This window comes from Pseudophryne corroboree, chromosome 5, assembly GCF_028390025.1.
Source record: "Pseudophryne corroboree isolate aPseCor3 chromosome 5, aPseCor3.hap2, whole genome shotgun sequence".
NCBI classification, from domain to species: Eukaryota; Metazoa; Chordata; class Amphibia; order Anura; family Myobatrachidae; genus Pseudophryne; species Pseudophryne corroboree.
The window spans coordinates 634,871,898-634,898,227 of record NC_086448.1 but is presented as its reverse complement, the minus strand read 5'-3'; the positions used below and the strand labels follow the sequence as shown (position 1 = coordinate 634,898,227).

At 45.0% G+C, this 26,330-nt stretch overlaps 1 protein-coding gene across 2 annotated transcripts in view; it reads right to left on the bottom strand.

Moving 5' to 3' along the window:
* The window catches only part of LAMA3 (laminin subunit alpha 3), a 477,258-nt gene that overhangs the window by 14,613 nt on the left and 436,315 nt on the right, over nucleotides 1–26,330 (bottom strand). For both annotated transcript variants that reach the window (XM_063923602.1, XM_063923601.1), the window contains exons 65-75: nucleotides 24,760–24,877; nucleotides 24,092–24,232; nucleotides 17,545–17,675; nucleotides 14,379–14,513; nucleotides 14,102–14,255; nucleotides 13,754–13,923; nucleotides 12,070–12,259; nucleotides 10,206–10,346; nucleotides 8,718–8,877; nucleotides 7,986–8,116; nucleotides 1,562–1,655 (exon numbers count right to left, since the gene is read on the bottom strand). In XM_063923602.1, coding sequence (XP_063779672.1) covers nucleotides 1,562–1,655; nucleotides 7,986–8,116; nucleotides 8,718–8,877; nucleotides 10,206–10,346; nucleotides 12,070–12,259; nucleotides 13,754–13,923; nucleotides 14,102–14,255; nucleotides 14,379–14,513; nucleotides 17,545–17,675; nucleotides 24,092–24,232; nucleotides 24,760–24,877 — 1,565 coding nt within the window. The remainder of the gene's footprint in view (nucleotides 1–1,561; nucleotides 1,656–7,985; nucleotides 8,117–8,717; nucleotides 8,878–10,205; nucleotides 10,347–12,069; nucleotides 12,260–13,753; nucleotides 13,924–14,101; nucleotides 14,256–14,378; nucleotides 14,514–17,544; nucleotides 17,676–24,091; nucleotides 24,233–24,759; nucleotides 24,878–26,330) is intronic.

The following is a 26,330-nucleotide window of genomic DNA, read 5'->3' as shown; positions in this document are numbered from 1 at the left end:
AAATCCTTGTTTCCTGTACGGCAGGTTCCTCAGAAATGCGTAACACATCCTTTATAGCCACAATCATGTACTGAATACTCTTAACTAATCTTGGATGTAAAGGAGCCTCAGTGAAGTCGACATCGGACTCAGAATCCGTGTCGGTATCCGTATCTACCACTTGAGTAAACGACCGCTTTATCGACCCCGAAGGGGTCTGTACCTGCGTCAAAGCATCCTCCATGGATTTTTTCCACACCTGTGTCTGTGACTCAGATTTATCTAATCTCTTTGATAAAGAAGCCACATTAGAACTAATTGTATTCAACAGTGCAAGTAAATCAGGTGTCGGCAGCCACCTCCAGACCCGCATCTGCCCCCCCAATAATCTCCTCCGGTGAATAACATTCAGCCTCAGACATGTCGACACGGAGTATCGACCCACCGACACACACACACAATGCCTCAGCCAGGGGACAGGCCCACAAGGAAGCCTGGATAGAGAAACACAGAGGGAGTATGCCAGCCCACACCCCAGCGCCCATATATCCCCCCATCGAATATATATGTACCAGCGCTGCCTCAATAACACCAAATCTGCACACCTACTGTGCCCCCCCCCCACCCCCCGATAAGCTCCCCGTTACTTTAGAGGAGCTTGTGGAGGTCCCGGACAAGCTTCTCCTACACGCCGCGTGTGAGGAGAAAATGGCGCCTGTGAGCCGCGCGTGAAGCTCCGCCCCCTCCCGGCGCGCTTCAGCCCGCCAAGTTCAAAATCCTGAAAATGCCGGCAGGGGTCCCGAAAACGGTGCAGAGGCACCGAAAAAGCATCTGCCGGCCCTACAAACCTCAGTAACATGCTGCCCAGGGCGCCCCCCCCCCCCCCCCCCCAGCACCCTGCGAGTGCCGATGGAGGAAGTGTGTGTGTGGGAGCATGGAGCGCAGCGTTACCACTGCGCTGTACCTGGTTACTGAAGTCTTCTGCCGTCCTGAAGTCTTCTGTTCTTCTCATACTCACCCGACTTCTGTCTTCTGTGAGGGTAGTGACGGCGTGGCTCCGGGAACAAGCAGCTAGGCGCACCAAGTGATCGAACCCTCTGGAGCTAATGGTGTCCAGTAGCTGAGAAGCAGAGCCCTTAAATTAAGAAGAAGCAGGTCTGTTTCTCTCCCCTCACTCCCACGATGCAGGGAGCCTGTAGACAGCAGGTCTCCCTGAAAATAAAAAACCTACCAAAAGTCTTTTCCAGAGAAACTCAGGAGAGCTCCCCTAGTGAGTGTCCAGTCAGTCCTGGGCACAAAGTCTAACTGAGGTCTGGAGGAGGGGCATAGAGGGAGGAGTCTTTTCAGTGTGCCCAAGCTCCTGCGGATCCCGTCTATACCCCATGGTTCTTTTGGAGTCCCCAGCATCCTCTAGGACGTAAGAGAAATAAATATTAAAGATTGATAGAGGAATGCTAATAATGACTGATGGGGATATTGCAGCAATTACAACATTGATAGATAGATGTAATGTCTGCTTTCAGTTTCTGTGTGTCTAGAAATTAGAGCAAGTACACTGGTAATTATATGCTGTGGGTATTACCTTTTATAGTGTGCCATTTCCCATCACAAAGCAACCCTGAAGGGGTAACTGAGGCCAGGAATTCACCAGCATCGTTATTTACAGACAAAATCACCTGAATAAAAAGAAAATACAAATAAGCTTGAAGTATGAAAATAGTTTTTATTGCAACTGGTTCTGACAATTTTTATACTCTTAGGGGGTCTATTCATGAAGCAGTGAAAAGTGAGCCAGTGGAGAAGTTGTCCATGGCAACCAATCAGCATTGACGTAACATTTATAATTTGCATACTATAACATTATACACAGGTACTGATCGGTTGCCATGGGCAACATCTCCATTGGCTCACTTCTCCACTCTTTTCACTGCTTCATGAATAGACCCCTTAGTATTCTAAAACCCAGTTTTGGTAACACCCTTTCTAATGCAGCAATGGGCTACAAGTTGTTCTCTACCCACTTTAAAGATGATTAACACATTGCTGCATGTCTTTGCATTTCATTATTGGTTTAAAAAAAATAAATTATATTTTGTTTTCTTTTTGTTGCACGGTGTGATCAGTTGTGTACTGTTATCAGCTCAGATTTAGCTTTGGCCTAATTTTGCAAAACATTAAAATAATTGTATATTTCACATAATAATAAGATTTTAAACCTACCGGTAAATCTTTTTCTCCTAGTCCGTAGAGGATGCTGGGGACTCCGTAAGGACCATGGGGTATAGACGGGCTCCGCAGGAGACATGGGCACTCTAAAGACTTTAGAATGGGTGTGCACTGGCTCCTCCCTCTATGCCCCTCCTCCGGACTCAGTTAGAGAAACTGTGCCCAGAAGAGACGGACAGTACGAGGAAAGGATTTTTGTTAATCTAAGGGCAAGATTCATACCAGCCCACACCATCCACACCGTATAACATGGAATATACGAACCAGTTAACAGTATGAAACAAAACAGCATCAGCCCGAGACTGATCAAAACTGTAACATAACCCTTATGTAAGCAAAAACTATATACAAGTCTTGCAGAATTTAGTCCGCACTGGGACGGGCGCCCAGCATCCTCTACGGACTAGGAGAAAAAGATTTACCGGTAGGTTTAAAATCTTATTTTCTCTTACGTCCTAGAGGATGCTGGGGACTCCGTAAGGACCATGGGGATTATACCAAAGCTCCAGACCGGGCGGGAGAGTGCGGATGACTCTGCAGCACCGATTGAGCAAACATGAGGTCCTCCTCAGCCAAGGTATCAAACTTGTAGAATTTAGCAAAAGTGTTTGAACCCGACCAAGTAGCTGCTCAGCAAAGTTGTAATACCGAGACACCTTGGGCAGCCGCCCAAGAAGAGCCCACCTTCCTAGTGGAATGGGCCTTTACCGAATTTGGTACTGGCAATCCAGCCGTAGAATGAGCCTGCTGAATCGTGTTACAGATCCAGCGGGCAATAGTCTGCTTAGAAGCAGGGGCGCCAACCTTGTTGGCTGCATACAGGACAAACAGTGCCTCTGTTTTCCTAACCCGAGCCGTCCTGGCTACATAAACTTTTAAGGCCCTGACTACATCAAGAGACTTGGAATCCTCCAAGTCCCCCGTAGCCACAGGCACCACAATAGGTTGGTTCATATGAAACGATGAAACCACCTTAGGCAGAAATTGAGGATGAGTCCTCAACTCTGCTCTATCCACATGGAAAATCAGATAGGGGCTTTTGTGAGACAAAGCCGCCAATTCGGACACCCGCCTCGCAGATGCCAAGGCTAACAACATGACCACTTTCCAAGTGAGAAATTTCAACTCAACTGTTTGAAGAGGTTCAAACTAGTGTGACTTAAGGAATTGTAACACCACGTTAAGGTCCCATGGTGCCACTGGGGGCACAAAAGGAGGCTGGATGTGTAGCACTCCCTTTACAAAAGTCGACTTCTGGGAGAGAAGCCAATTCCTTCTGAAAGAATATAGATAGGGACGAAATCTGTACCTTAATGGAGCCTAACTTCAGGCCCATATCCACTCCTGTCTGTAGAAAGTGGAGAAAACGGCCCAGGTGGAAATCTTCCGTAGGAGCATTCTTGGCTTCACACCAAAAAACATACTTCCTCCAGATACGGTGATAATGTTTCGCCGTCACCTTCTTCCTAGCCCTTATCAGAGCAGGGATGACTTCCTCCGGAATACCTTTCCCAGCTAGGATTCGGTGTTCAACCGCCATGCCGTCTAACGTAACGCGGTAAGTCTTGGAACACGCAGGGCCCCTGCTGCAACAGGTCCTCCCTGAGAGGAAGAGGCCATGGATCTTCTGTGAGCATCTCCTGAAGATCTAAATACCAGGCCCTTCGAGGCCAATCTGGAACAATGAGTATTGTCTGCACTCATTTCTTTTTATGATTCTCAATATTTTGTAGATGAGAGGAAGAGAAGGGAATACACAGACCGACTGAAACACCCATGGTGTCACCAGGGCGTCTACCGCTACTGCCGGAGGGTCCCTTGACCTGGCACAATACCTCCGAAGCTTCTTGTTGAGGCGTGACGCCATCATGTCTATTTGAGGAAGTCCCCAAAGACTTGTTATCTCTGCAAAAACTTCTTGATGAAGTCCCCACTCTCCTGGATGGAGATCGTGTCTGTTGAGGAAGTCTGCTTCCCAGTTGTCCACCCCCGGAATGAAGACTGCTGACAGAGCGCTTACGTGATTTTCCGCCCAGCGCAGAATCCTTGTGGCTTCCGCCATTGCCACTCTGCTCCTTGTCCCGCCTTGGCGGTTTACATGAGCCACGGCTGTGACGTTGTCTGATTGAATCAGAACCAGTAGGTCGCGAAGAAGATTCTCCACTTGTCGTAGGCCGTTGTATATGGCCCTTAATTCCAGTATGTTGATGTGTAGACGAGCCTCCTGGCTTGACCATGTTCCCTGAAAATTTCTTCCTTGTGTGACTGCTCCCCATCCTTGGAGGCTCGTGTCCGTTGCCATCAGAACCCAGTCTTGAATGCCGAACCTGCGACCCTCTAGAAGGTGAGCACTCTGCAGCCACCACAGGAGAGACACCCTGGCCCTGTGGGACAGGCTTATTTTCTGATGAATTTAAAGATGGGACCCGGACCACTTGTCCAGAAGGTCCCACTGAAATGTCCTTGCATGAAACCTGCCGAAGGGGATGGCCTCGTAGGTCGCCACCATTTTTCCCAGTACTCGAGTGCATTGATGGACTGACACTCTTTTCGGTTTTAACAGGTCTCTGACCATGTTCTGGAGTTCCTGGGCTTTTTCCATCGGGAGAAAAACACTCTTTTGTTCCGTGTCCAGAATCATGCCTAAGAAAGCTAGCCGAATCGTTGGAACCAACTGTGACTTTGGTAGATTTAGAATCCAGCCAAGTTGCTGCAGCACTCTCAGGGAGAGCGACACGCTTTTCAGCAACTGATCTCTCTTTTATCAGGAGATCGTCCAAGTACGGGATAATTGTGACTCCCTGCCTGCGCAGGAGCACCATCATTTCCGCCATTACCTTGGTGAAAATCCTCGGGGCCGTGGAAAGCCCAAACGGCAACGTCTGAAACTGGTAATGACAGTCCTGTACAGCGAATCTCAGGTACGCCTGATGAGGGGGATATAAGGGGACATGAAGGTATGCATCCTTTATGTCTAGTGACACCATAAAATCCCCCCCTTCCCGGCTGGAGATAACCGCCCGCAGCGATTCCATCTTGAATTTGAACTTTTTCAAGTACAGGTTTAGGGATTTTAGATTTAGAATGGGCCTGACTGAGCCATCCGGTTTCGGAACCACAAACAGGGTTGAATAGTACCCCTTCCCCTGTTGAACTAGGGGAACCTTGACAATCACTTGCTGTTGATACAGCTTTTGAATTGCAGCTAAAACTATCTCCCTCTCTGGGGGAGAAGCTGGTAAAGCCGATTTGAAAAATCAGCGCGGAAACATCTCTTCGAATTCCAGCTTGTATCCTTGGGATACAATTTCCACCGCCCAAGGATCCACGACTGATTGAACCCAGACGTGGCTGAGAGTCGAAGACGTGCCCCCACCGGGGCTGACTCCCTCAGTGGAGCCCCAGCATCATGCGGTGGATTTAGTAGAAGCCGGGGAGGACTTCTGCTCCTGGGAACTAGCCGTAGCAGGCATTCTTTTCCCTCTACCCTTACCTCTGGCGAGGAAGGAAGAGCCCAGACCTCTTCTGGACTTATGTGACTGAAAGGACTGCATCTGATATTGTGGTGTTATTGTGGTGACCTTCCCCAAATAAAACCTCACCCTTGTAAGGCAAAACTTCCATATGTCTCTTTGAGTCGGCATCACCCGTCCATTGGTGGGTCCACAGGGCTCGCCTAGCAGAAATCGCCATGGCGTTGGCTCTTGAACCCAACAGTCCAACGTCTCTCGAAGCGTCTCTCATATATAAGACTGCGTCTTTAATGTGACCCAAGGTCAATAAAATGCTATCCCTATCTAGGGTATCAATGTCAGCTGACAAGGTATCTGCCCAAGCTGCTACAGCGCTACAAACTCAAGCCGACGCTATTGCCGGTCTGAGCAAGGCACCCGTATGTGCATAAATTGATTTTAAGGTAGTTTCCTGTCTGCGATCAGCAGGATCCTTGAGGGCTGCCGTGTCTGGAGACGGTAGCGCCACCTTTTTGGACAAGCGCGTTAAAGCCTTGTCCACCCTGGGTGAGGATTCCACCGTAACCTGTCCTGTGCAGGGAACGGATACGCCATAAGAATTCTCTTGGGAATCTGCAGGTTCTTGTCTGGAGTTTCCCAAGCTTTTTCAAATAACGCATTCAGCTCATGAGATGGGGGAAAGGTTACCTCAGGTTTCTTTTCCTTAAACATGCATACCCTCGTGTCAGGGACAGAGGGGTCATTTGTGAAATGTAAAACATCTTTTATTGCAATAATCATATAATGAATACTTTTGGCCACCCTTGGGTGTAACCTAGCATCATCGTAGTCGACACTGGAGTCAGAATCCGTGTCGGTATCAGTGTCTGCTACCTGGGACAGGGAACGTTTCTGAGACCCTGAAGGGCCCTGTGACACAGTCAAAGCCATGGATTGACTCCCTGTCTTATCCCTGGACTCTGCTTTGTCCAATCTCTTATGTAATAAAGACACATTTGCATTTAAAACATTCCACATATCCAACCAATCAGGTTTCGGCGTTGCCGACGGAGACACCACAATCATCTGCTCCACCTCCTCTTTAGATGAGCATTCCGCTTCAGACATGTCGACACACACGTACCGACACCCCCACACACTCAGGGATATATCTATATGGAGACAGTCCCCCAATAAGGCCCTTTGGAGAGACAGAGAGAGAGTATGCCAGCACACACCCAGCGCCACCGGACACTGGAATAAAATCCCAGTTAGTACAGCGCTTTTATATAAATATATAAATACACTCAGTGCGCCAATGAAATGTGCCCCCCCCCACCTCTTTTTTGCCCTCTGTAACCGTATTCAGCAGGGGAGAGTCCGGGGAGCCAGCTTCTCTGCAGTGTGCTGTGGAGAAAATGGCGCTGGTTAGTGCTGGAGGATCAAGCTCCGCCCCCTCACCGGCAGGCTTCGGTCCGGCTCAAATTATTTATACTGGCGGGAGTTTTTCAATATACCGCCTCTGCAGTGTCTAATCTATTTGCCAGTGTTCCTTGTGGTTAATATTGCTGCCCAGGGCGCCCCCCACAGCGCCCTGCACCCTTGCAGTGCCCGCTGTGTGTATATGTGTGGGAGCAATGGCGCGCAGCGTTACCGCTGCGCGTTACCTCAGTGAAGATCTGAAGTCTTCTGCCGCCTTTGAAGTCTTCTTTCTTCTTAGTACTCACCCGGCTTCTATCTTCCGGCTCTGTGAGGAGGACGGCGGCGCGGCTCCGGGACGAACGGCGAGGGTGAGACCTGCGTTCCGACCCTCTGGAGCTAATGGTGTCCAGTAGCCTAAGAAGCAGAGCCTATCATTTAAGTAGGACTGCTTCTCTCCCCTCAGTCCCATGATGCAGGGAGCCTGTTGACAGCAGTGCTCCCTGAAAATAAAAAACCTAACAAAAAGTTTTTTTCAGAGAAACTCAGTAGAGATCCCCTGCAGTGCACCCAGTCTCCTCTGGGCACAGGATCTGACTGAGGTCTGGAGGAGGGGCATAGAGGGAGGAGCCAGTGCACACCCATTCTAAAGTCTTTAGAGTGCCCATGTCTCCTGCGGAGCCCGTCTATACCCCATGGTCCTTACGGAGTCCCCAGCATCCTCTAGGACGTAAGAGAAAATTAAATTCCTGTTATAAATAGTTGGTACAGAGCCAGTTCCCCCTAATCTTGCTCTGTGCCTCTGGGTATGGCTAGGCAGAACTAGTAAAGGGTAAACTATAGTAATTGTTGTAAAAGTATATGGAAAAAGCCCATTATAAATAATGTTCCAATAATGTCTATTCTTACCTTCCCGTTGTCACTGTATAGGCTTAGCCTGTTTTCTGTATTATCTCCTACATGTAGTAAAACATATTCTGGGCTCTGTGGCCGGATATCAAAAACGAATTCAAATTCCAGTCCCAAGTCAGCAGCGATATCTTAAAGAAAAAGGAAACGGGTAGGTTATAATATGGCAATATAAAGATGGATCTAACACAGGCCCTCATTCCGAGTCGTTCGCTCGGTATTTTTCATCGCATCGCAATGAAAATCCGCTTAGTACGCATGCGCAATATTCGCACTGCGACTGCGCCAAGTAATTTAACAATGAAGATAGTATTTTTACTCACGGCTTTTTCATCGCTCCGGCGATCGTAATGTGATTGACAGGAAATGGGTGTTACTGGGCGGAAACACGGCGTTTTATGGGCGTGTGGATGAAAACGCTACCGTTTCCGGAAAAAACGCAGGAGTGGCTGGAGAAACGGGGGAGTGTCTGAGGGAACGCTGGGTGTGTTTGTGACGTCAAACCAGGAACGACAAGCACTGAACTGATCGCACAGGCAGAGTAAGGTTGAAGTTACTCAGAAACTGCAAAGTAGTTTGTAATCGCAATATTGCGAATACATCGGTCGCAATTTTAAGAAGCTAAGATACACTCCCAGTAGGCGTAGGCTTAGCGTGTGTAACTCTGCTAAATTCGCCTTGCGACCGATCAACTCGGAATGAGGGCCACAGTTCATTACCAATACAACATACCTACAACCACATGTCCTGCCTCCTCAGCAAAGTACACTCCGGCCTCAGAGAAGCCATCATAACATGGAGTGACACCAAGAACTCTAGCTGGCCTGTCCAGCGTCTCCTCATTCATCTTCACATTTCTCAAGCAGCCAGCAAAGCTCTTTTTGGGCATTCCCTAAAACATATAGATTTCATTTGTTTTTAATAGAAGATTATTTTGTTTCAATAAAGGTGATGAATATTCGTTAGTATACACCGACATAAAAAGCATACTGTAAAAAGGAAAAGTGCAATATCTATACTCTTTCTAGACATATTGTAAAAGTTGGTACGTATTTTGTATAACACTTTGGGGTCTATTTACTAAAGCCTTGGATGGAGATAATGTACCAGCCAATCAGCTCCTAACTCTCATCTTTCAAACTCAGGCCCAAATGTATTAAGCCTTAACAAGAAATAAAGTGGAGACGGATAAAGAAAGATAAACGTCCAGCCAACCAGCTCCTAGCTGTCATTTTTCAAACACAGCCTGTGACATGGTAGATGGGAAGCTGATTGGCTGGTCATTTATCACTCTCTATCCGTCTCCACTTTATCTCTTGTTAAGGCTTAATACATTTGGGCCTCAGCCTGTGACATATCAGTCAGAAAGTGATTGGCTGGTACTTTATCTCCATTCACTTTATCTCCATCCAAGGCTTAATAAATAGACCCCTTTGGCAGTTATGATACACAATTGTGTAGTTTCACACAACATACACATACCCACAACACTTTTATTGGGACAGTCTCAGTTTGCCACCAGTATATGGTTTATACCAACGGGGGAATGTCTGTGGTGAATTGGGTGGTTTATCAGTCATGTAGGCAATCTTGGCCTAAGTTGTCATTAGTGAATGTTGGGAGGTATGCAGGGTCAGACTGCGACACAAAGGGCCCACCAGGCAATGCATTGGGAGGGGTCCAAGCTTAAGGGGTGTGGTCAGCCATCAGAGGGCGTGGGGCCAGCCATTACAGAGGTACCTGACCAACCGGTTAGAGAGGACATGCAAAAAACAGGGCCCCTTTATAAAGCAGGGGACAGAGGTGTGACAAGACCAACCACTTTGAATGGCAGAAGGGCTAATCTTGGTGTAGTTTACACAGAAACAAACCAAGCACCCAAGTTCATCCATAATCCTGCTCCATCCCTAGAAGAGGGGGTGAGGTCTTCAGTGCGACCCACTGGGGATTTCCCCTTTACACCTGTGGGCCACTCCAACCCTGGAGGTATGATATTACTCACAATGAGTTTCCTATCTGACTTCATGATGCAATATATGTTCTTCTCATAAAATGCTGACAGAGGCGTTGTACGTATATGACATTGTACTCACAGTAGCAGTCCAACTAACGTAGCAACAGCAGACAAGTCTCACTTCCCCTAATACGGTTTTGGTGCCGGTTACCATGAATTGGCATTCTCTGATTTAATATTACAGACAAAATAAAATAAGCCATTACCTGTACTTGAAGAGATGGGACACCGCCAAGATAGAGCAGTGACATGTTTTCCAAACCAAAGTGTTTTGTCAAGCTTCCTTTGCGGGCTTTCAGGCCATCAATGACAAGGCGACCGTTCATCCCATCCCAGCTAAACACCACCTATATAACATAAAAAAAAGCCAAGATATTTAAAGGCGAAAAAAATAATTGTTAATTTTCTCTAATGTCTTCAGTCATTGGGAATATCTATGCTTCAAATGGTCCAACAAAAACAGTACAGTGATCTATTAAATGCACCAGATATTTAATGTTGCTTTCTTTTTCTTTTCTTTTGTAATAATAGTAAACTCTGCACCCTGTGTCCTTTTTGGCTGTATGTGGGATGCATCATTGGCTGAGAAGTGATTTTATGATCTATAGTCACAAAAATACTAATTTGCAATGTATATTAAACACTTGCACTTAAAGGGCTAAATGTAATAGCTTGCGAGTTGCCAGAAGTGCAAGACCTTGTGTAAGTCTGCCCGTATTTTTAAAGCGGCAATCATTTACAAGGCAAAACTAGGTTGGTTTTGACTTGTAAATGATTGCCGCTTTACAAATACGGCATACTTGCATAAAGTCCCGCACCTCTGGCAGCTCGTAGGCCATTACATTTAGCCCAATATTGTAATGCTCATCAATAATGTACAGCTAACTATACAGTATGAAATGACTACACAGACATAATTATTTACTTTAGCCGGTACTGATTACAAATGTTGGGAGCTACTGCAATGTCTTTGAATATAATGAGCACTGTTGTATAGCCGGGTTATACATCATTACATTGGAATCCGGCAGAGCAATGCTTCTGTGAGACTGACTCTGAAATGCAGCATTATCCATTGTAATACAACAAACCAATTAATAAAGCAACCCAGAAGTAATGAACACATACAGATATTTTAGATAGGCATGCGAGCAGATGTCAAACATGTTATGAAATAAGTCATGTGCTCACATACTGCTCAGTAATTACCGGCGGCAGCTCAGAGGTGGGGCTGCAGCACAGTCCAGAATTCAAATAGGGGAGCCACACCAACTGCCAGTGAGTCCCAGCCGGCGATGCTTGGCATTGTTGGGGGTGGCAGTTGGTGTGGCTCCCCTATTTGAATTTTGGACTGTGCTGCAGCCCCGTCTCTGGAGCCGCCACTTGTAAGTACCATGGTGCATAACATTTCTGCTCCATCTGCACTGTGTGAAATAGCCCATGCAACTTTAAGCATTATGATAATCCTTTACATTACTTATTACTAATAAGTGACTTATCCTATTATAATTAAGGCCATGAGTTTTTACCCAGGTTTTGCAAGTCAATGGAGGATGCAAAAGTAATTGGGGTTAATTTTTAACAAAACACTATTGCCCAGATTTATCAAGCCTTGGAGAGTGATAAATAGCATGATGATAAAGTACCAACCAATCAGCTCCTAACTGTAATTTTTTCAAACACAGCCTGTAACATGGCAGTTAGGAGCTGATTGTCTGGTACTTTATCATTGTGCTATTTATCACTCCCCAAGGCTTAATAAATGGTCCCCATTATAACACAATACTGCAGAGAGAGGGAGGGGTTCAAGTTATTCATATTAGCCAACTTTTCTTACCTCCCCTCATGGAGATGGTGATGGATGCTGCATGCTGTACTGTTCATAAATTATCGTCAGCATGTGTGTTTCGAGCAGAGGTAACTGTCAATCACTTGCAGTCCTCTGCCAATCAGCCAGGAGTCTGGTTTTTTTTTCTGCAAATGACTGACACCTGCTTCTGCTCGGACCACAGATGATACCAATGCAGTAGAGATGTATTGCATTTACAATTACATTTTCAAAACACTTACAGAATGCCATTCTCCATCATTGTATTTCTCTTGGCTTCGTATTTTCATCTTGCTGCCTTTAGTTCCCAAAGAAAACACAAAACGACCCTTGGATATATGAAGAGCCAAGTGACTGGACTCCTGTTTGTCAGTCATGAAGAAAATCAGGCCAGCTGATTCCAAAGTGCGCACCTCCAAGGAGAAGTGTGACCTGCCACACAAGAGGCAAATATCCAGAGTCATTCATTTATAGTGAAAATACCATCCCCAAGCAAGCACTGATCCAACACATGGGATCCTACATTTTAATATATTTACAGAAAATAAACTTTTTATGAATTAGAATGCGTTTTCATAATTGGGGTCCCATTTATCAACGGGTTTTAGCTATTTAAAACTCATTGTGTATGATAAATGGTGCTCCAGCCAATCAGCTCCCAACTGTCAGTTTTCAAGCACATGGCAGGAGCTGATTGGGTGGAGCACCATTTATCATACGCAACAAATTTAAATAGCTAAAACTCATTGATAAATGGGCCACCTTGGCTTGAGTCATATTAGATAAGAGATATAAATAAACATTATTATTATAATTGTGAATGCAGCTGCGAGGCTAATCTTCCTCGCTAGACGTTCATCGTCTGCAGATCCGCTCTGTCAGTCCCTCCATTGGTTACCAGTATTCTACTGTATTAAATATAAAATACTTTTACTGACATACAAGGCTATTAACCAAACTGCACCAACATACATCTCTTCACTCATCTCAAAATATCTCCCTAACTGGCCTCTCCGCTCTGCACAAGATCTGCGTCTCTCATCCACACGCATTACTTGTTCACACTCATAATTACAGGACTTTATCTGGGCTTCACCCACTCTGTGGAATGCCCTCCCACGCACAATAAGTCTCACCTCTAGTCTCCAAACCTTTAAACGTTCCCTGAAAACTCCCCTCTTCAGACAAGCCTATCAAATTCCAGATCCACCCACATAACTGTCATTGCTTCCCTATCTAATTACATCCTCTCTGTACAGTACACATAACATCACATATCTTGTCTTTCTTTACTCTCACACCCTCCTGACCCTTGGCCAACATTGCTGGGTGATCATATCATACAACCCATTAAGAACCTAGCAATCTGGAGGACCATTATGTAACAGGTAGCATCTATCCTTGTGTATCAATGCCTATTTCCCCATAGATTGTAAGCTTGCGAGCAGGGCCTTCCTACCTCTATGTCTGTCTGTTTTTACCCAGTTTTGTTCTATTACTGTTCTAATTGTAAAGTGCAACGGAATATGCTGCGCTGTATAAGAAACTGTTAATAAATAAATAAAATAATTGTTGACCTTTATATATCTGTATTTACATAGGACAGTTCTAGGACAAGTGATCAATTCCCAGCTTCCCTGGAAGTCTAATTAGTAAAATGTAACTGAAAAGTATTTTTGCTGCTGCAAGAAACAAGCCAGTGCCCCCCAACAGTATGCTGCAGAAACGTTTTTCACCTCGGTGAGGAAAGTGTCACTAAGTTCTGTCTTGTAGTGTGAGAGTGTATTGGTAGAAATTAAATGTAAGTCCGGCAGCACCAGAGATTTGGGAAAGCTTTCCACATCTAACAGGCAAGTGCTATAATAATTACAAATGGAGAAACATCTGTAGTGATGATGTTGTCAACCCCAAACTTCATCTAGTTACCTCTCCTTGAAAATCTGGTTATTCAGATCATAGACTAAGTGACTTCCTGTGGAATCACCAAATCTATAGGACTTCTGATGAGATGTCACGTTAAAGGGATGAGCGCAGCCTTGAACGTTCTTCTGCCCAGTTCCTGTATTCAGCATGTTGCTCATGATATCCAGGCTATACTGTTTCAAGAGACACACAAGACCAATGACTGACACTGACAAACAAAAGCCTTAAATAATGAACTGTACAGGACGCAGCATGTTATGGAAAGTTGCAGCATGTTATGGAAAGTCCTTCACAACAACCATCTTTCACATCCCATAAATGCAAAAATAAAACACAAAACCCATGAATTACCATATCAAAGTCATTAAGTCGTAGGCTGAGAGGCTGTTTAAACTCATTCAGTATGAGAGGCACAGGAGCCTCCTCTGGGCCGCACGTTCCCAGGGAAACTTGGTTCTTCTCAGTGTTATTAACAAGATTTTGCACAGCAGGCAATTGTGATGCTCTGAAAAGATAAAGAAAGGAAAAAACAGCCATGACTCAGTGTTTCAGGTTGTCGTTGGTACAGTAGTTCTTTGTGGTATGTGCTAGCTAGAATCTTTCGGCACCAAACGTAAAATTCAATTACCTCTTAATAAAAACATTAGTGACACAGCCCCTAAAGCCACTTCCTCCAAGGTAGATGTCAGTGGGTGAAGAACTGGAGGTTCTAGAAGTGCCAATGTTTTCTGTCACTTCACTGTCATCAACCAACAGTTTAAACCTGAAATGCAAAAAAAATAATCATTTTTATTCCTGTTATAGATAATTTACCTTTTATTTAATTAAAATCATCATTACTTGTATTACTACAAGCTGAAACAATCCAACTGCATATGGAAAGAATTTCAGTGGAATACATTTCACATAGCATGTACATACGATAATATTTATATCTTTAGATGCACTTTGCAAAAGCAAAACATTTGTTGCAATAATCTAAAGGCCTATACACACGGTGAGATTCGGGCTATGCCTGTATCTCACTATGCAACAGGGGCTAGGTCGGCACATAGTCAGTATCGCAAGCACACTCATTATGTGCTTGTGATACTGACTATGTGCGATTTTGGCTACGTGTCAATTTTGACTATCTCTTCTATAGAGATAGTCAAAATTGACTTGCCTGCACAGTCTATCTAGTCTTGCGATGCCGACCGCGCGGGACCGTGCATCGGCATCGAATCGGGATCGCAAGGTGACTTTCACCTTGCGATCAGCACTAAGTTTTTTTAAAATTTTGACTATATAGTCAAAATCGTAAGAAAATATCTCACCGTGTGTACACACCATAATAGTTATGTTCTCAATAAAAGGCACACACCAGTCATGTGTAAGCCCTTCCACTATGGAATGCACCACTACAGCAGTGGCTGTGGCATTGCGTACAATTGCAATTGAAGAATCTCTTAAAATTAATTTATTAGCAGGAACATTTTTAATTGTAGATGTGGCAACATGAGGGGAAACTCTATGTTTAAACTGAACCGGGCTACCATTTCCACTTTTAGCATACTACTGCGTAGTAGTCTCATTGAATGGGCAAGTTGGTATTATACATGTTACAGTATATCACAGGGAAACCCTTAAAGCATCTTAGGGGCAGTGACGTGCGGGCAGGGGTGGCACTGCCTCCCATGTCATACTCCAATATACTCCAGAGTTTTATCTGTAAAAATTATATGAAAAAGATGAAGAACATATTATAAATGTATTCTTTGTATTAGACTAATATTTTTAATAGTCAAAACTCTGAAGTATACTGGAGTATGACTGGTGAGTCAGTGCCTCGCCTGCCTACCTTGTCTGTACATCTCTGATCAAAACTCACCAAAATTCCCAGCAGTATATACTGCTGCACCTGTGTATAATACCTACATGTACCCTCAGGCTCATTTACTGTATGTGTGTGTAGATCTGGCTGTGATACTAGCCAGTGTCTCCCCAGCCATTTACACCACCACACGTCACTGCGTAGGGTGCAGTAACTGAAAAGTGGAATGAGAAACTTTGATTCAGCAATACACGAGTTTATGTAACTCACTGCAGTCCCAGTATAGAGATCCCAGTTAGAATTCAAATAATCTTCGTCTCCTAATTACACTCTGAGCCAGAAGAATTAAAAGTCAAGACAATGCAGATAGTAGTTACCTATAAATAGCACTACATTGCCTGAGCAATTACACTGATGACAAAACTGAGTTTAAGGTGTTAATTAGCCTCTAGGGACATAAGAATGTTTAAAGTAGTATTGTATTTAATCTCCTGCTGTTTCTTCTTTTGTTTAACCAGCCTCTGAATTGTCTTTGTTCTGGTTCTGTACATTACACTCTCTGATGTAACGGCAGCTGCAAGGAAGGGATGTTTACTGTTGAATTTTTCTGATCAAATGCATATTCATTTCATTTCATGTGCTAAAGTAATTTACTAAATGAGGATTATTGCAGTTTCTAAAGTCTTATACTGAAGTTTCTACCTTGATCCTTTAAAACATGGGTCTTCAACCTGTGGCCCTCCAGCGGCTGCGGAACTACACATCCCACCATGCCCTGCCACAGTTTTGCTATTAAGGCATGGTAAAACTGAGGCAGGGCATGCTGGGATGTGTAGTTCCGCAGCAGCTGGAGGGCCACAGGTTGAAGACCTATGCTTTAAAAGGACTGAACAGTGAAAGTTTTTTCAGCATAAGGAGATATTGATAGGGACACAGATGTGACTTATCATACTACCAAAGAATGTAAGAAATATTACATAACTCTTAAGTGATATGAATGTAAGAAGTTGTTTTACAATATCCCACAAACAAGTTTGAAAAACAGCTCAACTTAAACTAAGACCTAAAAACATGATTAACTAGTATTCTAATTGACCATTTCCACCCATGTGTGTACGTTTTCACAATTTTTGGTGGACTACTAAAGCTGGGTTTACACTATACAATTATCTGGCCGATAATCTGTGGTTGGAATGAAAACCTGGTAATGGATAAGAGCAACTGACAATCAACCATTTGTTACCAAACACTGGAAAATGGACAAGACCTGTCCGTGTTTTAACCAATTTGTATAAACAACAGGTTTTGTCCATTTTCCAAGGTTTGGGAGCAAATGGTTGATTGACAGTTGCTCTCAGCCATAACCAGGTTTTCATGCCAACCACAGATTATCTAACAGATAATTGTATAGTGTATGCCCAGTTTAAGTCATAGTTCAGGAATTCCTGAACTGGTACATACATAATATTATTGTTTTCTGTCTACAATATCTGGAACAGGCATTTCCAACCTTGGTCATCAAGGCACACTAACAGGGCAGGTTTTAGTTATATCCAGGCTTCAGCAGAGATGGTCAAATCAAAGTAACTGAGGTACTAATTAAGTCACTTGTGTTCAAGCCTAAATGTCCTTAAAACCTGGACTGTGAGTGTGCCTTGAGGACCAATGTTGGGAATGCCTGCTCTACAGTAGAAGATGGATGGATGAATTATATTTATACCATACCTCCCAACATGACCCTCTCCAGGAGGGACATAATGCTCTGCTCCTGGACTTCCCTCTTAATTTATGATTGCCATCACCTGTGCTGGAACAGCTTTCTCATCTATTAACCCATTCAACACAGGTGCCGGCAATCATACATTAAGAGAAAAGTCCAGAAGCAGAGCATTCTGTCCCTCCTGGAGCGGGTCATGTTGGGAGGTATGCTATACTTTAGACTTGACCACAAGCTAGTTCATTTGTTAAAGCTTGTACTTACTCATCATCCTTTCTTATTACAGACACATAATGCAGCTCTCCATCAGTATACTTCTCCTTTGATCGCAGCTCATTATTTATTGTAGTTACTCTTACAGTTCCGCCCTCCAGAAAGATCCGTAATTCATCAGACTGTAGACAAAGACGTTAGTCATACTCTGTTACGTTGGTGCTATTAAATATCAAAATTCCTTGTTATCTACTGGAAACGCCCTATTGCTGCATTCAACAAAATAAGCAGAACTCAGTACAGGTTGAGTATCCCATATCCAAATATTCCGAAATACGGAATATTCCGAAATACGGAATTTTTTGAGTGAGAGTGAGATAGTGAAACCTTTGTTATCTGATGGCTCAATGTACACAAACTTTGTTTAATACACAAAGTTAGTAAAAATAAGAATTTACTTACCGATAATTCTATTTCTCGGAGTCCGTAGTGGATGCTGGGGTTCCTGAAAGGACCATGGGGAATAGCGGCTCCGCAGGAGACAGGGCACAAAAAGTAAAGCTTTTCCAGATCAGGTGGTGTGCACTGGCTCCTCCCCCTATGACCCTCCTCCAGACTCCAGTTAGGTACTGTGCCCGGACGAGCGTACACAATAAGGGAGGATTTTGAATCCCGGGTAAGACTCATACCAGCCACACCAATCACACCGTACAACTTGTGATCTAAACCCAGTTAACAGTATGATAACAGAGGAGCCTCTGAAAGATGGCTCCCTAAACAATAACCCGAATTAGTTAACAATAACTATGTACAAGTATTGCAGATAATCCGCACTTGGGATGGGCGCCCAGCATCCACTACGGACTCCGAGAAATAGAATTATCGGTAAGTAAATTCTTATTTTCTCTATCGTCCTAGTGGATGCTGGGGTTCCTGAAAGGACCATGGGGATTATACCAAAGCTCCCAAACGGGCGGGAGAGTGCGGATGACTCTGCAGCACCGAATGAGAGAACTCCAGGTCCTCCTTTGCCAGGGTATCAAATTTGTAGAATTTTACAAACGTGTTCTCCCCTGACCACGTAGCTGCTCGGCAGAGTTGTAATGCCGAGACCCCTCGGGCAGCCGCCCAAGATGAGCCCACCTTCCTTGTGGAATGGGCCTTAACAGATTTAGGCTGTGGCAGGCCTGCCACAGAATGTGCAAGTTGAATTGTGTTACAAATCCAACGAGCAATCGACTGCTTAGAAGCAGGCGCACCCAACTTGTTGGGTGCATACAGTATAAACAGCGAGTCAGATTTTCTGACTCCAGCCGTCCTTGAAATGTATATTTTTAAAGCTCTGACAACGTCCAACAACTTGGAGTCCTCCAAGTCGCTTGTAGCCGCAGGCACTACAATAGGCTGGTTCAGGTGAAACGCTGATACCACCTTAGGGAGAAAATGCGGACGCGTCCGCAGCTCTGCCCTATCCGAATGGAAAATTAAATAAGGGCTTTTATAAGATAAAGCCGCCAGTTCAGATACTCTCCTGGCGGACGCCAGGGCCAGTAACATAGTCACTTTCCATGTGAGATATTTCAAATCCACATTTTTTAGTGGTTCAAACCAATGGGATTTGAGGAAATCTAAAACTACATTTAGATCCCACGGTGCCACCGGAGGCACCACAGGAGGCTGTATATGCAGTACTCCTTTGACAAAAGTCTGGACCTCAGGAACTGAGGCCAATTCTTTTTGGAAGAATATTGACAGGGCCGAAATTTGAACCTTAATAGATCCCAATTTGAGACCCATAGACAATCCTGATTGCAGGAAATGTAGGAAACGACCCAGTTGAAATTCCTCCGTCGGAGCACTCCGATCCTCGCACCACGCAACATATTTCCGCCAAATGCGGTGATAATGCTTCGCGGTGACTTCCTTTCTTGCCTTAATCAAGGTAGGAATGACTTCTTCTGGAATGCCTTTTCCTTTTAGGATCTGGCGTTCAACCGCCATGCCGTCAAACGCAGCCGCGGTAAGTCTTGGAATAGACACGGTCCCTGCTGAAGCAGGTCCTGTCTTAGAGGTAGAGGCCACGGATCGTCCGTGACCATCTCTTGAAGTTCCGGGTACCAAGACCTTCTTGGCCAATCCGGAGCCACTAGTATCGTTCTTACTCCGCTTTGCCGTATGATTCTCAATACCTTTGGTATGAGAGGCAGAGGAGGAAACACATACACCGACTGGTACACCCAAGGTGTTACCAGCGCGTCCACAGCTATTGCCTGCGGATCTCTTGACCTGGCGCAATACCTGTCCAGTTTTTTGTTGAGGCGAGACGCCATCATGTCCACCATTGGTCTTTCCCAACGGTTTATTAGCATGTGGAAAACTTCTGGATGAAGTCCCCACTCTCCCGGGTGAAGATCGTGTCTGCTGAGGAAGTCTGCTTCCCAGTTGTCCACTCCCGGGATGAACACTGCTGACAGTGCTATCACGTGATTCTCCGCCCAGCGAAGGATCCTGGCAGCTTCTGCCATTGCACTCCTGCTTCTTGTGCCGCCCTGTCTGTTTACATGGGCGACTGCCGTGATGTTGTCCGACTGGATCAACACCGGTCTTCCTTGAAGCAGAGGTTCCGCCTGGCTTAGAGCATTGTAGATTGCTCTTAGTTCCAGAATGTTTATGTGAAGAGACTTTTCCAGGCTCGACCACACTCCCTGGAAGTTTCTTCCTTGTGTGACTGCTCCCCAGCCTCTCAGGCTGGGGTCCGTGGTCACCAGGATCCAATCCTGTATGCCGAATCTGCGGCCCTCCAATAGATGAGCCCTCTACAACCACCACAGAAGAGATACCCTTGTCCTTGGAGACAGGGTTATCCGCAGGTGCATCTGAAGATGCGTGCATTGATGTACAGACACCTTTCCTGGTTTTAGGAGATTCCTGACCAGGTCGGATAACTCCTTGGCTTTTTCCTCGGGAAGAAAAACCTTTTTCTGAACCGTGTCCAGAATCATCCCTAGGAACAGCAGACGAGTTGTCGGCATTAATTGGGATTTTGGAATATTCAGAATCCATCCGTGCTGCTTTAGCACCTCTTGAGATATTGCTAATCCCATCTCTAGCTGTTCTCTGGACCTTGCCCTTATTAGGAGATCGTCCAAGTATGGGATAATTAATACGCCTTTTCTTCGAAGAAGAATCATCATCTCGGCCATTACCTTTGTAAAGACCCGAGGTGCCGTGGACAAACCAAACGGCAGCGTCTGAAACTGATAGTGACAGTTTTGTACAACGAACCTGAGGTACCCCTGGTGTGAGGGGTAAATTGGAACGTGGAGATACGCATCCTTGATGTCCAAGGATACCATAAAGTCCCCTTCTTCCAGGTTCGCTATCACTGCTCTGAGTGACTCCATCTTGAACTTGAACTTCTTTATGTACAGGTTCAAGGACTTCAGATTTAGAATAGGCCTTACCGAGCCATCCGGCTTCGGTACCACAAATAGAGTGGAATAATACCCCTTCCCTTGTTGTAGAAGAGGTACCTTGACTATCACCTGCTGAGAGTACAGCTTGTGAATGGCTTCCAAAACCGTCTCCCTTTCGGAAGGGGACGTTGGTAAAGCAGACTTCAGGAAACGGCGAGGTGGATCTGTCTCTAATTCCAACCTGTACCCCTGAGATATTATCTGCAGGATCCAGGGATCTACCTGCGAGTGAGCCCACTGCGCGCTGTAATTTTTGAGACGACCTCCCACCGTCCCCGAGTCCGCTTGAGAAGCCCCAGCGTCATGCTGAGGCTTTTGTAGAAGCCGGGGAGGGCTTCTGTTCCTGGGAAGGAGCTGCCTGTTGCTGTTTCTTCCCTCGACCTCTGCCTCGTGGCAGATATGAATAACCCTTTGCTCTCTTATTTTTAAAGGAACGAAAGGGCTGCGGTTGAAAAGTCGGTGCCTTTTTCTGTTGGGGAGTGACTTGAGGTAGAAAGGTGGATTTCCCGGCTGTAGCCGTGGCCACCAAATCTGATAGACCGACTCCAAATAACTCCTCCCCTTTATACGGCAAAACTTCCATATGCCGTTTTGAATCCGCATCGCCTGTCCACTGTCGCGTCCATAAAGCTCTTCTGGCCGAAATGGACATAGCACTTACCCGTGATGCCAGTGTGCAGATATCCCTCTGTGCATCACGCATATAAAGAAATGCATCCTTTATTTGTTCTAACGACAGTAAAATATTGTCCCTGTCCAGGGTATCAATATTTTCAATCAGGGACTCTGACCAAACTACCCCAGCACTGCACATCCAGGCAGTCGCTATAGCTGGTCATAGTATAACACCTGCATGTGTGTATATACTTTTTTGGATATTTTCCATCCTCCTATCTGATGGATCTTTAAGTGCGGCCGTCTCAGGAGAAGGTAACGCCACTTGTTTTGATAAGCGTGTTAGCGCCTTGTCCACCCTAGGAGGTGTTTCCCAGCGCTCCCTAACCTCTGGCGGGAAAGGGTATAATGCCAATAATTTCTTTGAAATTATCAGCTTTTTATCAGGGGCAACCCACGCTTCATCACACACGTCATTTAATTCTTCTGATTCAGGAAAAACTATAGGTAGTTTTTTCACACCCCACATAATACCCTGTTTAGTGGTACCTGTAGTATCAGCTAAATGTAACGCCTCCTTTATTGCCAAAATCATATAACGTGTGGCCCTACTGGAAAATACGGTTGATTCGTCACCATCACCACTGGAATCAGTGCCTGTGTCTGGGTCTGTGTCGACCGACTGAGGCAAAGGGCGTTTTACAGCCCCTGACGGTGTTTGAGGCACCTGGACAGGCACTAATTGATTGTCCGGCCGCCTCATGTCGTCAAACGACTGCTTTAGCGTGTTGACACTATCCCGTAATTCCATAAATAAAGGCATCCATTCTGGTGTCGACCCCCTAGGAGGTGACATCCCCATATTTGGCAATTGCTCCGCCTCCACACCAATATCGTCCTCATACATGTCGACACACACGTACCGACACACAGCAGACACACAGGGAATGCTCTAAACGAAGACAGGACCCACTAGCCCTTTGGGGAGACAGAGGGAGAGTCTGCCAGCACACACCAAAAAGCGCTATATATGACAGGGATAGCCTTATAATAAGTGCTCCCTTATAGCTGCTTTATATATATCAAGATATTGCCATTAAATTTGCCCCCCCTCTCTGTTTTACCCTGTTTCTGTAGTGCAGTGCAGGGGAGAGACCTGGGAGCCGTCCTGACCAGCGGAGCTGTGAGAGGAAATGGCGCCGTGTGCTGAGGAGATAGGCCCCGCCCCTTTTCCGGCGGGCTCGTCTCCCGCTATTTTGTGAATACAGGCAGGGGTTAAATATCTCCATATAGCCTCTGGGGGCTATATGTGAGGTATTTTTAGCCTTTATATAGGTTTACATTCGCCTCCCAGGGCGCCCCCCCCCCAGCGCCCTGCACCCTCAGTGACTGCGTGTGAAGTGTGCTGAGAGGAAAATGGCGCACAGCTGCAGTGCTGTGCGCTACCTTTAGAAGACTGCAGGAGTCTTCAGCCGCCGATTCTGGACCTCTTCTTACTTCAGCATCTGCAAGGGGGCCGGCGGCGCGGCTCCGGTGACCATCCAGGCTGTACCTGTGATCGTCCCTCTGGAGCTGATGTCCAGTAGCCAAGAAGCCAATCCATCCTGCACGCAGGTGAGTTCACTTCTTCTCCCCTCTGTCCCTCGTTGCAGTGATCCTGTTGCCAGCAGGAATCACTGTAAAATAAAAAACCTAAGCTAAACTTTCTCTAAGCAGCTCTTTATGAGAGCCACCTAGAATTGCACCCTTCTCGGCCGGGCACAAAAATCTAACTGGAGTCTGGAGGAGGGTCATAGGGGGAGGAGCCAGTGCACACCACCTGATCTGGAAAAGCTTTACTTTTTGTGCCCTGTCTCCTGCGGAGCCGCTATTCCCCATGGTCCTTTCAGGAACCCCAGCATCCACTAGGACGATAGAGAAAATATTGTATTAAATGACCTTCAGGCTGTGTGTATATGAAACATAAATGAATTGTGTGAATGTGTGAATGTAGACACACTTTGTTTAATGCACAGAGTTATAAAAAATATTGGCTAAAATATTGGCTAAAATTACCTTCAGGCTGTGTGTATAAGGTGTATATGTAACATAAATGCATTCTGTGCTTAGATTTAGGTCCCATCACCATGATATCTCATTATGGTATGCAATTATTCCAAAATACGGAAAAATCCCATATCCAAAATACCTCTGGTCCCAAGCATTTTGGATAAGGGAAACTCAACCTGTATGAAGTATGGATCATGTTGAAAGTTTTCTGATTTAATGAGCACTTACTTAATCTATAACGTCAGAATGTATTTGCGTTTATTATATTAATAACTACATATAATACAGTATTTTACTACTAAATTTTATTTGCAAATAATTCAATTAGTTGATTACATTCATTAATGTTGCATTAATTATACCCTATAAACAGAAGACTGTTGAGTGGAGCCACCCTCCAGTATCTGCTATGTCATTTTCACAAATGTCTCCGGCTATAACAGCTGACGTGGACAAACCTGTGTTTTGTGATTCAAAAGCATGGCATTTGTCTGTGGCGTCTGGAATCCAAACGAGGCCTGGAAGTCACCAGGGAACGAGAACCCATCGGATAACAGTCCCAGTGTCCCGCCATCAGAGAACTCTGCAGACCGGATAATCTACACACACAAATACAGAGTAGCTATTACTACAAACAAATAGAAATACAAATACATATGTTCCATTGTTGATATCATATCATTTGCAGTTGACTTCACTGTATTAGAAGAAAATAGCATAACTATATTCAGTCATCCACTAGGGGACACTAGAGTCTGTAGACACTGGGGAGATAGACGGTGGCTATTGGGAGCTGGCGCTTTAATCATATAGAGCATTACAAATACACAGCAGCAATGTGTAGTCAGGGGTTCTCAACATGTTCCACAACCTCCAACTGTTGTGGAACTAAACATCCCAGCATGCCCTGTCACAGTTTTAGCGTTTCCTAACAAAACTCTGGCAAGGCATGCTGGGCTGTGTAGTTCCACAACAGTTTGGGGACCGCAAGTTGAGCACACCTGGTGTATCTGTACTGTACCATATGCTCCTCCTGTACATAACAGGAAAAAAGAACCAACATATTCTACGCTCTGAAATGGGATAATACCAGAACTAGTAGTCAGTATTAGCAAGTGTCACTTACGCTCCATTCATCATAGCATCTCCGGCTGACCCCATATGTTTCTTTGAATGTGGCCGAGCTCACTGGGGTCTTCACATTTTTAACACATCCACGGAAAGGACGAGTTTTTATGTCAAACCTGTTTGAAGAAAATATATATATATATATTCAATAGAGATTGCTGAATACGAAGCAGATGCTAATTTCTGCTTAAACCAGAGGTCCCCAAACGCGGCCCTCAAGACACCCTAACGGTCCAGGTTTAAAGGATATCCATAGCTGAGCAAAGATGGTTAAATCAAATTGATTGAGGTACTAATTAAGTCACCTGTGCCCAAGCTTGGTTATCCTTAAAATCTGGGCCTTTAGGGTGCATTAAGGACCGCGTTTGGGAACCTCTGGCGTAAACCCGTTATTCCAAGTTTAAACTAACATTGTTGTTTGTGCTGTGTTCCCTTTTCCTATATTTATATGAAATAGACCATGCTGGCCACTATGTAGCTCATGCAAGAACAGCTCAGAAGTACAGCAAAGGGAAATCTGTCTGTGATTTGTGTATGGGTGAAGAGAAGGGTCTGGGACTCCAGGTCGACAACAAAAAGGTTGACACACCTTAGGTCGACGCACCTTAGGTCGACATGGACAAAAGGTCGACATGGAAAAAGGTCGACATATGTTTTTTTGGTGTCGTTTTTTTCGTAGAGTGACCGGGAACCCCAATTAGTGCACCGCGTCCCCTCGCATGTCTCGCTTCGCTCGCCATACTTCAGGCATGGTGCCTTTGTTCCGCTTCGCTCGGCACAGATTACCGTTCCAATCGTAGTCCACGTGGATCGTTAAGTATGAAAAGGTTCCAAAAAAGAAAAAAATTGTGAAAAACTCGTGTCGACCTTTTGTCCACGTCGACCTAAGGTGTGTCGACCAATTGGCGTCGACCTAAGGTGTGTCGACCTTTTTGTTGTCGACCTGGAGTCCGGATACCGAAGAGAAACTACCACATCAATAAACTCTCTGCATGTGAGTTAAGGGAAAATGAGGAGTACATATTTTTTTTAATAATTTGTTGGATCATCAGTCCAAACAGGATTACAGAAGTAGAAAGACACATGAAATAAGCAAATACGTATATTTCAATGTTCCAGTAATTAGAAGGAATGTGCATATTTTTCATACAATGTCCTATTGGGGGAAATTCCAAGTTGATCGCAGCAGGAATTTTGTTAGCAGTTGGGCAAAACCATGTGCACTGCAGGGGGGGGCAGATATAACATGTGCAGAGAGAGTTAGATTTGGGTGTGGTGTGTTCAATCTGCAATCTAAATTGCAGTGTAAAAATAAAGCAGCCAGTATTTACCCTGCACAGAAACAAAATAACCCACCCAAATCTTACTCTCTCTACACATGTTATATCTGCCTCCCCTGCAGTGCACATGGTTTTGCCCAACTGTTAACAAAATTCCTGCTGCGATCAACTTGGAATTACCCCCATTAACTGTTGTATGCAAAGTTACAATGGTTCAGAGGTTCTAGAGAGAGGACTGCTAGTTAATATACACATACTGTACTATATTGCAGTGACGTGCGGTGGGGTG